The following is a 14573-nucleotide window of genomic DNA, read 5'->3' as shown; positions in this document are numbered from 1 at the left end:
GAGGCCGGCGCTGCGTGCGGTCGCTCCGCCGCTCCGCCAAGTTCTCGCGGCCGCGGCCCGGAGTGCTGCTGCCTGCAGCTGGGGGCCTCGCGGTGCCGGGGCCCGACCGGACCAACAAAAGTCTGTTTTGGAAATCGAGTAAAAAGGAGTCATTTTGTAAAAAAAGCATCTCCGGAGGGCTGTTAAAAGAAAGCTGAAAACAGTTACAAAGATGAACAGTAGATTTTAGATTTTTTTCAGAGTTCTGAGCTTTTTCAAATAGAGCTGGGGAAAAGAAGTGAAGCTTAGGGAGTTGGGAGATAGGAAAGAACAAAAGACCGGAAATATCTCCGTGATAAAAGATGCTTAAAGAATCCCAGCAGCTTTTGTTGACTTAAAAGTCAAAGACGCAGCTTTAAAGTAGGAAACAGGTATTATTGCTTCTAGGGTGTTTTGCTTAAGCTTCTTCAACATACGGCAGCAACCCAAACCGAAGTAGGCATTTTACAGTGTTGGATTAGCATATCTGTTAATCTCAAATTGCTGCAGAGAAAAAACTTGAGCTGTCTCTTTAAGGGGTTCTGCTTTTCCTATTTGTGTTGGCATTTGAAAGATTGTGGAGGCAGAAAACTTTCTGGAATGTCAAAAAAAAAAAAAAAAAAAAAAAAGAACTGGAACTCTTAAATTTGGATATTTCCAGATGTGACCGCTAGGGGGCGCCAGTTATTTTTAACTATGGAAATATTTGAAACAAAACGTAATATTTTTCAGTAATCTGACCTATTTTAGTTAGAAGTGAAGTTATAGATCATCTCATCTGTCACTGTGTCTATTTAAGTGTTGTAAACACTTTATAAACCATTGTTTTCTTCTTGCAGTATCTTGGTTAGTTTTAGTAATAAGAATTTTTAATGAAAGATTTTTTTTCAAAGTACAGTTTAGAAGAAATCTCTTATGTCCTTTAAATAGATCACGGCAGTATGTAAAGTTAACCAAAATTAAATTGCATCTTCAAAATGTTAAATTCTAACAAATGCCGTAGATTGCATAAAAATTTTTTTAAAGATTTTGTTTCTTTGATCATTTTTAAAAAGGTTTCTTACTTGTGCTTTTGTAACAGTTAATCTGAAACCTAAATTTGGAGTTTATTTCCTGCTAAGTTTATAGCCTTTGGCTTTAGTAATTTTTAATTGTTCGAATCTAGAAATTTCAATTACATATGTTGTTATTTCTAGCAAAGGTTTATTTGTGTGTTTTTGGGAAAAGATTCTTTGAGTTGCAGATGTAGAAGACCACTAGTTTACTAGCATATGTTCTAAATGATGGTTCCCTTTTTAAAGTAGTTTACTTCATCTCTCCTCTTGGTCTCTCTTTACTTTCAGCCTTCACACACACACACACACACACCCCACCCACCCACCGCCGTGTAGAGAGTTGCTTGGGTTTGGTAGCTAGCTTGTTTAAAATGGAGCCACTAGGAAGTTTGATTGTTTTTTATCAGACCAGTACATACATGCAGGAAAAGGAGCTGTTTCTTCGTGTGGAATAAGCTGCTTCCTGTAATTGTTAGCCTTTTAATAAATGTAATTTGACTTAAGAAAAATACTGTTTTTTTAAGTGCATCACTTTTTTTTTTTTGCTGGATGATTTAATCCTGAAATTTAATTGTGAAATTTGTGCTTCACCAAACCTTTTTGGCCTGTCACTGTCCAAAACAAATTAATCTTGGCTTCTGTTTGTGGTTAGGAATTACATTTTCCTTTGTCTGTTGGAAAAATTTACTTACAAATCAGATGAAACCCTGAGTTTTACGTTAGTGATTAGTTTAATGAAAATATTGAGAGTAGACATGTTCTGTGATAATTAGGAATTTTGAATGAGACTGTAGGAATTTCGTTTTACAATACAGTTAATAAGCTTTTAAAGAATTTTCCTGTCAATTTGAGAATTTTTATTTGGCTAGTTTACAGATTTGGGAATTAAGCTTGCTGGGTTTCTCTACTTGATTACAATTTGAATGCTTTAGAATGAGAATTTTAATTTCATGACTAGTGAAAATTAATCTTTAGTTTATATTTTTCATAGCTAATTTTTCTATTTCGTTGTTAGAGTTTTGTCGGAAGGAGCTGTCTTATCTCCCAAGTCTTCAGCATGATTGTTTTTGAAGTCTAGAATACATTATAGGTTGAGCCAATTATTAAAGAAAGTAACTTCACTTGAAAATGTTACCTTTTATTGAAGTTAGAGATGATTACAAGATTACAGATAAAAATCTGCGTTTTAAACTACTCTCTTCTCTTTAGCAAGTTTTTAACTGAACCCTGGAACCATCCGGCTGAAAGCTACACAAAGACTTACTAGCACAGTGTTTTTTTGAAGGCCTTTCTTTGTCATGAAAATAAAACGTAAACAACAGTAGTTGAGTGCAGATTGTGTTTTCACAAAATTTTGCAGTTAGAGGTGAGGAATAAAATCGGTTTGAAATAAAAATCCCAAATAGAAAATGGAGAATGAGATGTATTTTAAAATAGATTTTCAGTTTTCTCTGTTTCTTTTGGTAGAGGGGAGGTTAAAGATTGTGTGAAAATGGAAAATGTGAGGAAGGGCAATATGCATACATTTTTTTATTGTGGATTTCAGAACAGTTATTGTGTGGTTTAGATCAAACTGTGTATAAATGGTTTGGAAAGAAAGCATTTTCATGTTCTGATTATATGTTTTTGGCTAGAAATTTTGCCTCTCCATTAAATATTTGGGCAAAAATATTTCAAATTAAAACTTGCTTTATTAATGGCTTAACATGTTAATGTCTATTTTGTATACCTTCATTATTGCTCATGTCTTTTGTTTGAGACAGGATCTTGCTATGTAGTTCACGCTGTCCTTGAACTCACTGTGTAGCCCAGATTTGCCTTGAACTCATGGAATCCTCCTGCTTCAGCCTCCCAAGTTCTGGAATTATGCTTTCATTGTTGAATGTGCTATACCTGGTTTTCTTGTACATTTTTTTTTTTCTTTTTGAGATACCTTGCTTGTCAACAAAAGATTTTTTTAAAAAATGTGACTTGAGAAGATTTTATATAGTTGCTTAGAAATTTAACTTTTATCAGAAGATGGCATCATTGTTGACAGTAATCAATACCTGTGACAAACAGATTTTATTTAAGGTGAAGTAACCAATCTGTTCTTTAGGAGCAAAGATTTTGCTCTTGTACATAAGCCCTTGAATTAGTTGTAATGATAGAAGGCTGTTTATCTCCACCTTTTTTCCATTGTCCTCTTCCCCAGGTGTCACCTGCTATATTAGGCAGTAATGGGAAAGATCATGATTGTGTAGCACTCATCCTATGTGCTTGAACTTTATCCCATTAACATGTTTTATAGACAAGCTGTACTTTCTAGGATATGACCACAATTGAGTTACTAGAAATAGGTATCTTTATCAACCTCATTTGCCAGTGTGTTTAGTATGAACACCTTAACTGAGAATATCGAGCTAAACGAGCTTGTTTGACTTTTTTTTAAATTTGGTTTTGCAGTGCTGGAGATTAAACCTGGAGCCTTAGTGCTAGGCAAGCACACTGAGCTATACCCTCATCCCATATTTGAATTTTTAATTTTTGTTATTGCATTGTTTTCACCGTCCTAGAGCTGAAACAAGTGATTTTGTTTTCCTTTTTAAGGCAGTTAAATTGCTATGATGAAAGAAATGAAGTATAATAAGGCTTCTGCTTTGACCTGGCCTTGCTGAAGCATTCAGTTGCTTCTCTTTTGAGGCCAGTATACTCACACGTAAGTTTTTTTCTTACATTTTTTTGTTTTTGATATTAAGAGAGTCAGTTATGCTAGTGTGATCATAGAAATAGATTTTTATAAACTGGAACTGTAGTGTAATTTTCATGAAAAACTCAAAGTAGCTAATAAGAATTTGTTTTATGTATTTGTTTGATAATGCATTTTAAGCAAAAAATGTGTTCTCAGAAATGCTGTGACATAGTTGGGTTTTGCTGATAAAAAGCGGCAATTTTCTGCCGCTTCAATTGTGGAAATGTCTAAAATCCTATTTTGAGGCCCAGATATGGAGGATGGTGAGTAGGCCCATGCCAGGAAGTCATACTTAACGTTATAAGCCAATTTTAATTTATTTGGCTCACAAAATTTCATTATTTTCTTTCACTCTTATCTGAGAAGGAGTGCGAATTTAAAGTGCAGTGACCTTTTTTTCCTCTTAATGAGAACTGGGGACTGCGCCTACCCTTGTTAGAGGTTGGTCTTTGAGATTGGGGGCCTGGAGCAGCCAGACTATTTGATGTAAAATTCCTTACTGCATTGTAACGTTCTGCAGAAAAACTATTATTACAGTATTATTTTCATTTTACAGAAAAGCAAAGTAAACATTAAATGTATAATGGTCAGTATAGTTTGTTACTATGAGTGTGTTAAGAAATGGTCTAAAAGTACCATCCCTGGGTTAGGTGTTACTTTCTATGTAGTTATTACTGCACTTAATATTGGAGTATCATTATCTACGTATTTTTGACAACCCTGTTAGAATTCCTTCCTTGAAGATACTCACCTTAGCCTTGGCATGTGGACCTTCTGAGATGTTTCTTGAATTAATAAACAGAAAACAGAGTAACACTTTTTTTGACTTTTAGTTTCCCTAAAAATGGGATGTGCTTGTGATTTTTTTTTTGAGATAAAAATTTGGAGGTGACTTTAGAAATACTAATACTTTGAAGAAATTAAGCAATTGTGTAATGATACTTAGAGAAAAAGGTACATAGAGCTTTTTCAAATAGCTTTTAAAAGAAATCTTTATAGTATTGGTAGTACCTGCCCTCAAGATACTTTATCTTAATTTTACTTTACTACTATTTTTTTTTTAACTTCACTACTCTTAATAAGTGGGAATTAGATAAAATTGATTTACTTAAGCAGTACAGTTTTTAGCCAGTCCTTATGCTGAAATACATTAGTTGATAAAATACAGAAAAACTAGCAGTGCTCATTTCAGCTTTTGAAAGTTTTGGCATTTACAGAATTAAAAGCTTTTTTCTTAGTCATTTACCTGTAGAAGTCAACATATAAATCTTGTATTATGTATAAAACAAAAAATACAAAAAAGTCCTTATTCCCAAGTGCTGCTTTGGTGTGTTCACTTAAATAAGGACCATTTGCATAGTCTTAATTTAGAAGAAAGCCTAGTATAACAGTTATATGTGCGGGATTGTCACTTAGCACAGATAACAGTTTTTAAAACAGGTGTATCTTTAATTTTGAAACAGTGGTATTACTTAGAAGACAGATAAATTCAAATTTTAGTTAACTGAAATATAACTTTGGTTACTAAAAGGAATCTGCTCAGATTTAGCAATAACTATTCAAAATTTGCAGTGATTTTTTTTTTTTAAAGTAGCTTGCTGAAGATTCTTACAATTAGCAAGCTGAGGACTGTATTTAATATTTTCACCATGTTTTCAGCTTTCTGAAGCAGAAACATTACTTTGCAAAGAGCAGTCCTATCAAATCTACACAAAATCAAAATCTTGTTGATGTTTATAGGGTTGCTTCCTACATTGATTCTAACCCTTATTGAACTTTATTTTGAGGCTGGTGATATGAATCAGTTTGTGGTAACATTTCTGTCCCATTATGTATGATAAGTACAGTTTTGTCTGGGGTGTTCTGAATCATTTTCAGAGTGTCAGAAACAACACTAAAATACCCACAGTTAAATGCCCGTGGTGCATGTGTGTTTGTGTGTCTTCACACGTGTGTCTGTGAAGGGAGACATGTAATGGGTGTGAGCTGCCTTGAAGTGTCTTGAGAGCTGATGCTGAGGATGAGGATGGTTTCTGAAATCCTGTCTTTTTGACCCTAGAATTGGGAGAGTAGCAGGTATTTAGTGAGAACCTTGATTTTAGCTTTAGTGTAGAACAAACTGTAAAGCCTGGGTGTGAACACCTGGTCAGTAGTAGGTTTTGGTGGAGCCCTAACCTTTAAGCTACTTCTATGAAAAAACAAAGCAAAACAAAGAAACACCCCAGGCATATATTACAATTTAAGGGTAGCACTAGGAAAATGCATGATAAAAAACAGACTAGCATTTTGGGGGGATGGGGCTTGTTGGGACAGGGTCTCCCTATGCGTTTTAGTCTGGCCTTGAGCTCACTTTGTAGCCCAGGCTAGTCTCGAACTTTTGCTTTTTTTTTTAGTACCAGGAATCGAACTCAGGATCTTGCCCTTGCCAGGCAGGCGCTTATGCCACTGAGCTGGATACCTGGCCCTCGAACTTTTGCAAGGATACTCCTGCCTCAGCCTCCTGAGCTCTGGGATTACAGATGTGCACCACCACACCAGGCTCAGAATAGCATTTTTTTAATTGAAACTTTTGGGTAAACTTTCAAGGTCATAATTTATGGAGTCTCAGAATTGCCCTATAAGTAGTATTTGAAAAGATAGGTAAAAAAGTACAAGGGAAACATTTCTTTACAAATGTCTGACTGTAGGGAAGAATAAAAATAATATTAAGCCAGGTGTGGTGGCGCATGCCTATAATCCCAGCCCTGAAGGAGGCTGAGGTAGAGGGATCACTGAGTTCAAGGCCTGCCTGGGCTGCAGAGTGAGTTCAAAGCCAGCCTGAACTACATAGTGAAACCCTGTCTCCAAAAAAGAAAAAAATCAGAGGATTGTATTATTTCAGGGTTGTGGGAACTTGAGAGTGAGGGTGTCTTCATTGTACATATGCAGAGACCAGGTCTGGCAAGCTAATCATGTGATGAAGCAGGGCTGTTGCGGTTTAGAGGGAGAATCTGTGATGTGCCAGCTCTTGTCATTGGGAGGTGGGGGAGGAACCCCCCCACCATGTATGCTTTTGCCTCTGGTTGTGAACATAAAATGCAAATAGATTTTTGCTAATGTTGTGGCTTATTGGACATGAATAGTACTAGTCTTTAATTTTTTGAGCTAGAGTGTGAGAATACTTTTTAAAATGGTAAAAACAAACTCTTTGGTAATTAAGAGGCTGGTAGAGCAGAGGTGTTTTTAGAAGATTTCAACTCATTCACTTAAACATCTTTGTAACTAAAGGTTAGTCTCAGTTCTTTCAATATAGTACAAATAACTTCATGGTATAGTTAATAGTGCTGTTGCTATTTTTTAACTATTAACATTTTTAGTAACTATTCAAGAGGAAGTAACATTTCTGATTGAAAGATAGGATTATATAGAGGCATAATATTGCAAAGTGGTTCCAGTGAGGAACATAGTTTTGCATTAGTTTTAAATCAGCGTAGGCCCAGTAGTTTATCAGGGAGGTGACTTATTCTGAGGTGAGTGGAAAGGAGTACTTTACAGGTGACTGCTACATGCCATTACTGATGTCAACATCTGGGGGATGATTGCTCATTTCAAGTGTATTTAAACATTCAAATATAAGCCATAGTTCTTTGTGTCACTTTGATACAGTTGTCACTTAGCAGATAAATACATTTTTGAAAAATAATTCCAAACCTAAGACAGGTAGAGATTACTCTGAAATTGACTGTACCTACTCCTCTACTATTGATGCTACTACTACTGTTCCAGTGATACCACCGTTGTGACAGGCATTAACTCTGCATGTGACATGTGTGACTAAAGACAGAAAAGATTGTGTGTTGATGTCATATGCTAATGAGACCATGAATTGAAGGGTGAAAGATTTTTTGGCTATAGGTGTGGGTTTTACTCATGATTGAGGTTAGTTTGATGATCTAGGTTATAATATTGAACCTCTATGAACCTGACCTGCTTAATCTACCAACCTGAAACCCAAATATTCTGATGCTGATGGGTATAACATGCAAAAAACTGCTAATACTCTTTTTTTTGTTTTTTTTTTCCAGTACCAGGAATCAAACTCACGACCTTACGCTTGCCAGGCAGGCGCTGTGCCGCTGAGCTAAATCCCCAGCCCAGAAAACTGCTAATACTTTAAGATGTGTTCTTTGTGATACAGTGAACTATCATATAAGCAAAGCAGCTTGTAGAGAATAAGAAAGGATAAGAGGAGAAAGGTAATTTGTTCATCTGAATATGGGCTTTTTTCTTTTTTTTTTAGACATGGTCTCACTATGTAGTGCAGTCTGGCCATGAACTTGTTGTGTAAACCAGACTGGCCTTGAGCTCATGGTGATCTTCCTGCCTCAGCCTCCCGAGTGCTGGGATTACAGGTGTATGCTACCACACCCAGCTCTAGTTTTTATGAGCACAAGAACCACTAACTGATAACACTCAGGTAGTATTAAAAATATTGAGCTGGAGTGTTTAGTAGGGTTTTCTTGAGAATTGAAACTTGTTGACACTAACATTTGGTGGTGGTTGATGAGGTGAATGGGAAGGTGGAGAGCCTTTTGAGAGAAGGAAGTGAGGCAGTGTGGGAACAGTGGTGGTGGCAGACTGAAAGTAAAATCTTTTGTGTATAGGTTAAGTTAATTGGAATGGCAGAAATGTAGAAAAGAGTAGTGGAAATTAAATGAGGACTAGAGTGAGGAGACTTAAATTAGGGCTGAGTTTTGTTAGAGTAAATACCAGAATTAAAGCTTGGATTTTGTTCTGAAAGTTGCAGGGAATTATTGAAGTACAGTACTGTGTTGGGTTATCTAGAGATGCAGTCCTGAGCTCTTCCTAGGTAGACTGTAGTAAGAGTGTATTGCATGTATGAACTCGGGAAGGTAGATATTGGGTGCAGTGTGAAGAGTGAAGCTGTTGTATGTGGTTAACTCATTAGGAATTTTTTCTTCTTTTATGGTACTGGGAATTGAATCCAGGGCCTCACACTTAGGCAAGCACACTACTGCTGAGCTAGCTATACTTTCAGTCTAGGAATTCGTTTTGAATATTTCCTCACAATAGTAGTTAATAGAAGTTTGTATATTTTGAGTATTCTGTATTGTAGACTTTAGAGATTTCAAGAAATGTGTTATAATCAGAAACAAACGGTTTTTTTCTCCCCCTTTATTAGAGTGTATTTATCCTGAAGTGCCTACAGTGTGTGAGGCTTACTTGTTTAGCTGTCAGCCTGTTTTTTTTTTTTTGCGGGGGGTGTTACTTAAAAAAAGGTTTAAGCTTTCCTTTCAATGAGAATTAAAGGAGAAACTGAAGAAAGGGACTGTTAGGGATCATTGAACTGGTTTATGTTGGAGAAAGTTTGACTTAATCTCACTAATCTGTTAAATCTGCATGTTACCAAGTACAGTGAAGACTTTCTGAGAACTTTTGTTGTAGTCAATGCCCATTTCACTTTTACGTAACTGTACTTTTGTGCAGAGATACCTTTATATTCCATCCCTAAATATCTTTCATTTTTTTGATCTTTTTGAGACAGGGTCTCAGTGTGTAGTTCAGACTGGCTTTGAACTCACTTTGTAGCCGAGGCTGGCCTTGAACTCACAGCGATCCTCCTGCCTCAGCCTCCCAAGTGCTGGGGTTATAGATGTGTGCCACCATGCCCAGCCATCTTTAAATATCTTTGTATCTGTTTGAAAATTAACATTTTTATATAGTGACATCACACTGAACAAAATAATCCTACAAATCCTGCACATAACTAGTCCATAATCACATTTCTTTATTGTGTCCAAAAAAAGTTTTCTTTTTGGTCCCAGGTACTGGAGAATGAACCCAGGGCCTTTGATTTGCATCCCCAGCATCTCCTACTCTCCCTTTACGTTTTTTTTTTTTTTTTTTTTTTTTTTTTCAGTTTTGATTCAGGTTCTCACTAGGATGCGCAGGCTTGGTTCAAATTTGTCGTTTTCTTGCCTCAGCCTCCTGAGTGCTAAAGTGTTTGTCATAACTGAATTGTCCAAGTCTGAATCTTTTCGGTATGAGTCATTGAACTTTTGATTATGATTTTAAATTTTAAAATCTAGAGCCCTCTTTTTTTATTTGACTGTTTTACCTTCCTTGTCCGGGACTTGTTCCTTTATTCCCTGAGTACCTAATAGTACTTTGGAAGTTAAATTTAGAAGGTAAACTAGATTGAAGTGTTCCATCTTTGGCGAGAGTGCATCATAGGTGCTTTTGTATGTTTCATGTTGTGTGACACCAGGGGGCACAGTAACTGGTTCCACCATTGTGAAGCTGAGATTGATACCTGGATTAGAGTTGAGATGGACTGATCCTTCTATAAAGTTACATATTTTTCCTTTTTGGGCTGGAAGTAAATAAAACACTGTAACATTAGATTGTTACATCAACCATTTCCACTCTGGTTTTAAGCAGTTGCTAATCTTCATCTGAATCAGTTGTCTTAGAACTATACCATGATGATTTTATATATCTTCAAACAATTATTATTTTCGGTATTCTTTGAGAGTTTTTGTCTCACCAACAGTGAATAGATGGAAATAAATTCCTAATGGGAAAACTAGGTAGATGCTTATTTTTACTTTAATTGCTCATTGGTTCCCAAGGTAAAATGTTGGGTTGCTAGTTGCCTTAGGTGGTGACTAATAAATTTTTCTCTTTCATAATATCATTACAAGCTCATGGTCTTTAGAGGCTGAATATATTTAAGTCAACCAATAAATTTTGGTATTCACATAGTCACAACTTTGACTAGTGATAATCAGAATGGTTCCTGTGCCTTTTGAAACCTCCTTGCTTTCTGGGGTAATAAAATGCCCCAGCTTCCCCTTGTGTCTTCTCTGCCGATTAGCTAGAATTAGCCATTTCTCCAAGGTTGGTATTTTTCCCCCAGTAGGGATGGTTTTTGAGACTTGGGTTAAGGTGCTAAATGTGTTCATTGTTGGGATTAGATTATGTCCAGGCCATTTTTTATGGACAGATCTAGACAGTATATTGATTTTAAAATTCATGAGCTTGTATTTCTTCAGTTTAATTTTAACATTTTTAATTTTGTAGCCACACTTTCTTGCCATCTCCAATATGATACTGTTCTTGAAGGTGGTAAAATTATTTGCATTATTCTACAGTATAAAGAAAATGTTTTCCAGATCATGATATTACTCATAACAGTAAGTTATTGAATATGTTTAAAATTGTCATTTTAGACATGTTATAAATTATAGGTACACTTAATGACCTATTTTTCTAATTTATTACAGTTTTTTCCTTTTTTCGACTTGGTCTCTGTGTGCTATTTTTATTTCTTAGTAAATCTTGTTTTTGACTTTCTGAAGTAGTCACTTACCTAACTTATTTTGTTATTGTACAGATTATTTTTATTAGCTTATATGCCAGGCACAGCAGCTACATATATTTAAAAAAAGGTAGGAGTGTGTGTGTGTGCATGCGCGCGTGTGCGCATGCTTGTGTGTCACAGTGGTATGATCCAGAAAGATATTTATCAGGAGATTTTTGTTCTCTTTAGACTAGTGCTTTGTGTCTTAACCATGAAGGGGAAGAACCAAAGAGAAAAATAACAGGCAAAATATTTTAGCGAATTCTTCTCAATAATTTCAGTAAAAGAATATACATAAAGCTTTATTAAGCATTTATAATTCATGAGGTAGGGAAAGCTCCTGGGTAGAAATTATGTTTTAAACTTGTATTTTGAAGTAGTTGCAAAATCTCTACTGCATACTTTTTGTTTTCAAGAATGTTTAATCCTAAGGAACTTAGGTTCCAGCAGATGGGGATATTCTTACACAAAAGAGAGCATTTAGTGATTAAAATGTTTTGAGAAATAAGTATTGCCAGAGTGGAACATTTTTATTCTTTCAATTGTAAAGGAAGAGTTACTCAGGAATATTTCAGATAGCAATTATTAGAGTTAACATTTGGGCTGGTAAGTGAAGAAGTTAAGCTGTTTTCAGAATTTGTCTTTTTTAAGAGAACGTATGTTGATATGTTGACATATTAAATATAACTGGTTTAGGATTTTTAGATGACCACAGCTGTTTTCTTTTTTTTTTTTTTTTTTTTTTTTTTTTTTTTTTTGTTTTTTCCCGTACTGGGAATCGAAGTCACGACCTTGCGCTTGCCAGAAAGGCGCTGTGCCACTGAGCTAAATCCCCAGCCCCGCCACAACTGTTTTCTGAAATAGTTTCTGCTTTTATAACTTTGTTGCTTGAAAGATTGTTTTGGTGAGGAACTAAATCACATGTTTTAAAGTTTTTTGAAGGGGTTCATCCCCAGCCCTTTTTAATTTTGAGATATGTTCTTCCTAAGTCACTAAGCTGCCCAGGCTGAGCCCAAACTTAAAATCCTCTTTCCTCAGTCTTCCAAACTGCTGGGATTTCAGGCTCCTGTCAGGATGCCAGGTGCAATTCTAAAATCGCCAACCAGGTAGTTGGTTTCTGGTTATTAAATGTAAGTAAAAAAGAAATACGCAAAAAAACTGTGTGTCACAGTTTACTGATACAAATGTTGTATGAAGAGAAAGTTCTTTTGGGGATCATAGTTTATAGCAGTAATAAAAAATTATCAGCAATAAAAAGATAATCTCATCTTACTTTATTACAGTTTATAGCATTATAGCTTTCTTTATCGTTTTTTTAGTTTATAGCATTATATCATTCCTTATCAGTTTTTTTAGTTAGGTAAGTACTATATATCTTGCTTTAGAATATGCTTTACAGCTGTTGAAGAAATACCACTGATTTATGCTCTTTCTCAGATTTGATTTGGAAATGTGTTTTTGTTAATGGGTAGTATATTTAAATTACATTTTTCTCGTTTAGTTTTGCTGACCTTTAGTTTAAACTGCCAAGGCACTTGTAAAATAGCATTTTTTCCCTTCAGTCATTTGAAATTGAATGGTAGACATGAGGAAAGAATAATTTTTTTTTTTTTAATGTGGAGTGCCATGGAGAAAGAGTTAATGGTTCCTTTGTAGAATTAATAAAACTTGTATTTTACTTTTTTCCCACTAGACTTTTTTTTCTGTTACTCTTACAACATAGAGAATTGAATATGTGAACATTTTCAATTCATTTTTGGCAGAAGTGTGGCTATGGCCTTTTTCACTCCTGAGCGAAATAGTGGTAAAGGCAGAGAGGTATCAGTAGCACACTGTCTTTGAACTTTAATGATGGAAATTATTACTCTTCAGGAAAAGTTAGGAATGATCAGTTTTGTGTGTATATTATAAAGATTGTGTTTTTAAAAGGATCATATCTTATAGTTTGTTAGCTTATGAGAAGCTTAAAGTTTTTTCTCCTAGTAATCATTAAAAACTTAAACATAGATGTTTATTTTATTATAACAAATAATCTTCATTTAATGGGAAAAATCCTAAATTCTCAATTAAAAGTGGATATTATCCATACACAATTCAGTGATAATCACTTAACATTTTGGTTATTTACCTTCTAGTCTTTTTAGCCCTTGTATTAATGAATTGAAACAGAATTAAGGGCCTACTTTAATACTATGCTTGTGTGGTTTTTTTCTTAATAAATAACATCATGAGCATTTTCCCATGCCATTTCGATCTTGAAATCCAGTATTTTTGTTAACATTTTATGTTACTGAGGTATACGAGAGTTATTTAACTCTTATGTATTGGGCATACCACTTAGCTTTCAGGAAGTTGTAATAACATCAAATGGTCTCAAATTCATGAGTCACTTTTGTAAAAACTTAGTTAACTATTGTAACTTGGCCCAATGAATATCAAAGGTTTTTTTCCAATGTATTTCATCTGATATTTGCATTTATTTGCTGCAGTGCAGTACAAATTGATTATTGTGATGCAGTATGTAATTTTCAAATAAGTCAGAGTTGTATATTTCACATTTTAGTTCTTGGGGAAGCTGGCTCTGGAATTCCAGGTGGAAATTAAGTGGTGAAAAGATAAAGATGTGGTGTTGTAGCACAGGGAACGGTATCCTTCAATGGGAAAACATTCTGAATAGAGAAGTAATATATTCTCTATTGAAAAAAGGACTTTTATGTCTGGAGTTTATATTGTGTCCTAGATATAGTGGGCAATGCATTTAAAGCTTTTCTTTTTTTATGTTGTGATTAGTTGTCTATCCACCCCTAAGCTCCACCCCCCATTTCTGTTTTTGGTCTCCCTAGGTTTTCTTGACTTTATAATTTGTCCAAGCATTGACTTATATTAGAATGTGATGTATTAATGTGGTAGATTGCTACACTTGCTGCTACCTTCCCTTTATTTTCAGATTTTCTTTTCCCTTTAGCTGTCTCTTTTTTTTTGTGCGGGGTGTTGTATTCTGTCACCTAACTTTTATTAACCATGAATGTGTAGTGTGACTTCTAATTCTTTTTCCCCTAATGCATGTGGATTTTATTTATTATGATGCCATTTATTTCGGTTCTTTTTTGTATGTGCATGTTGGTATTTCTGTTGGGTTTAGGAATACAGCCAAGTATATGGTGTAAGAGGTGCTGTGTATTAGTGAGTTCAGTGTTCTAGAGTGATGAATCATAAGTTTTATAAGTGAAGGGTTAGCATATTCTGTGTGTGGTATGATTTTTGCCAGTGCGCTTTTCTTTCTCCTTCCTTCCGCTTTGCTGTTGCACTAATGGCTGGAGAGACGGGGCATTTTCTGAAATTATTTTATAAAGTAATACGTTTTGTCATTTCTTCTTGGAACTAATGTTCCAAGGATATGCTATGG

General features: G+C 35.1%; 1 protein-coding gene across 1 annotated transcript in view; it reads left to right on the top strand.

Annotated features, from left to right (window-relative positions):
* The window catches only part of Qki (QKI, KH domain containing, RNA binding), a 154523-nt gene that overhangs the window by 9208 nt on the left and 130742 nt on the right, over positions 1 to 14573 (top strand). The window contains exons 6-7 of the mRNA XM_013517307.1: positions 4 to 92; positions 3733 to 3771. Coding sequence (XP_013372761.1) covers positions 4 to 92; positions 3733 to 3771 — 128 coding nt within the window. The remainder of the gene's footprint in view (positions 1 to 3; positions 93 to 3732; positions 3772 to 14573) is intronic.

The sequence above is a fragment of the Chinchilla lanigera genome, unplaced genomic scaffold, assembly GCF_000276665.1.
Source record: "Chinchilla lanigera isolate Chin_1 unplaced genomic scaffold, ChiLan1.0 scaffold00038, whole genome shotgun sequence".
Taxonomy (NCBI): domain Eukaryota; kingdom Metazoa; phylum Chordata; class Mammalia; order Rodentia; family Chinchillidae; genus Chinchilla; species Chinchilla lanigera.
Note: the sequence above shows the minus strand (reverse complement) of the source record. Positions and strands in the feature narration are given on the sequence as shown.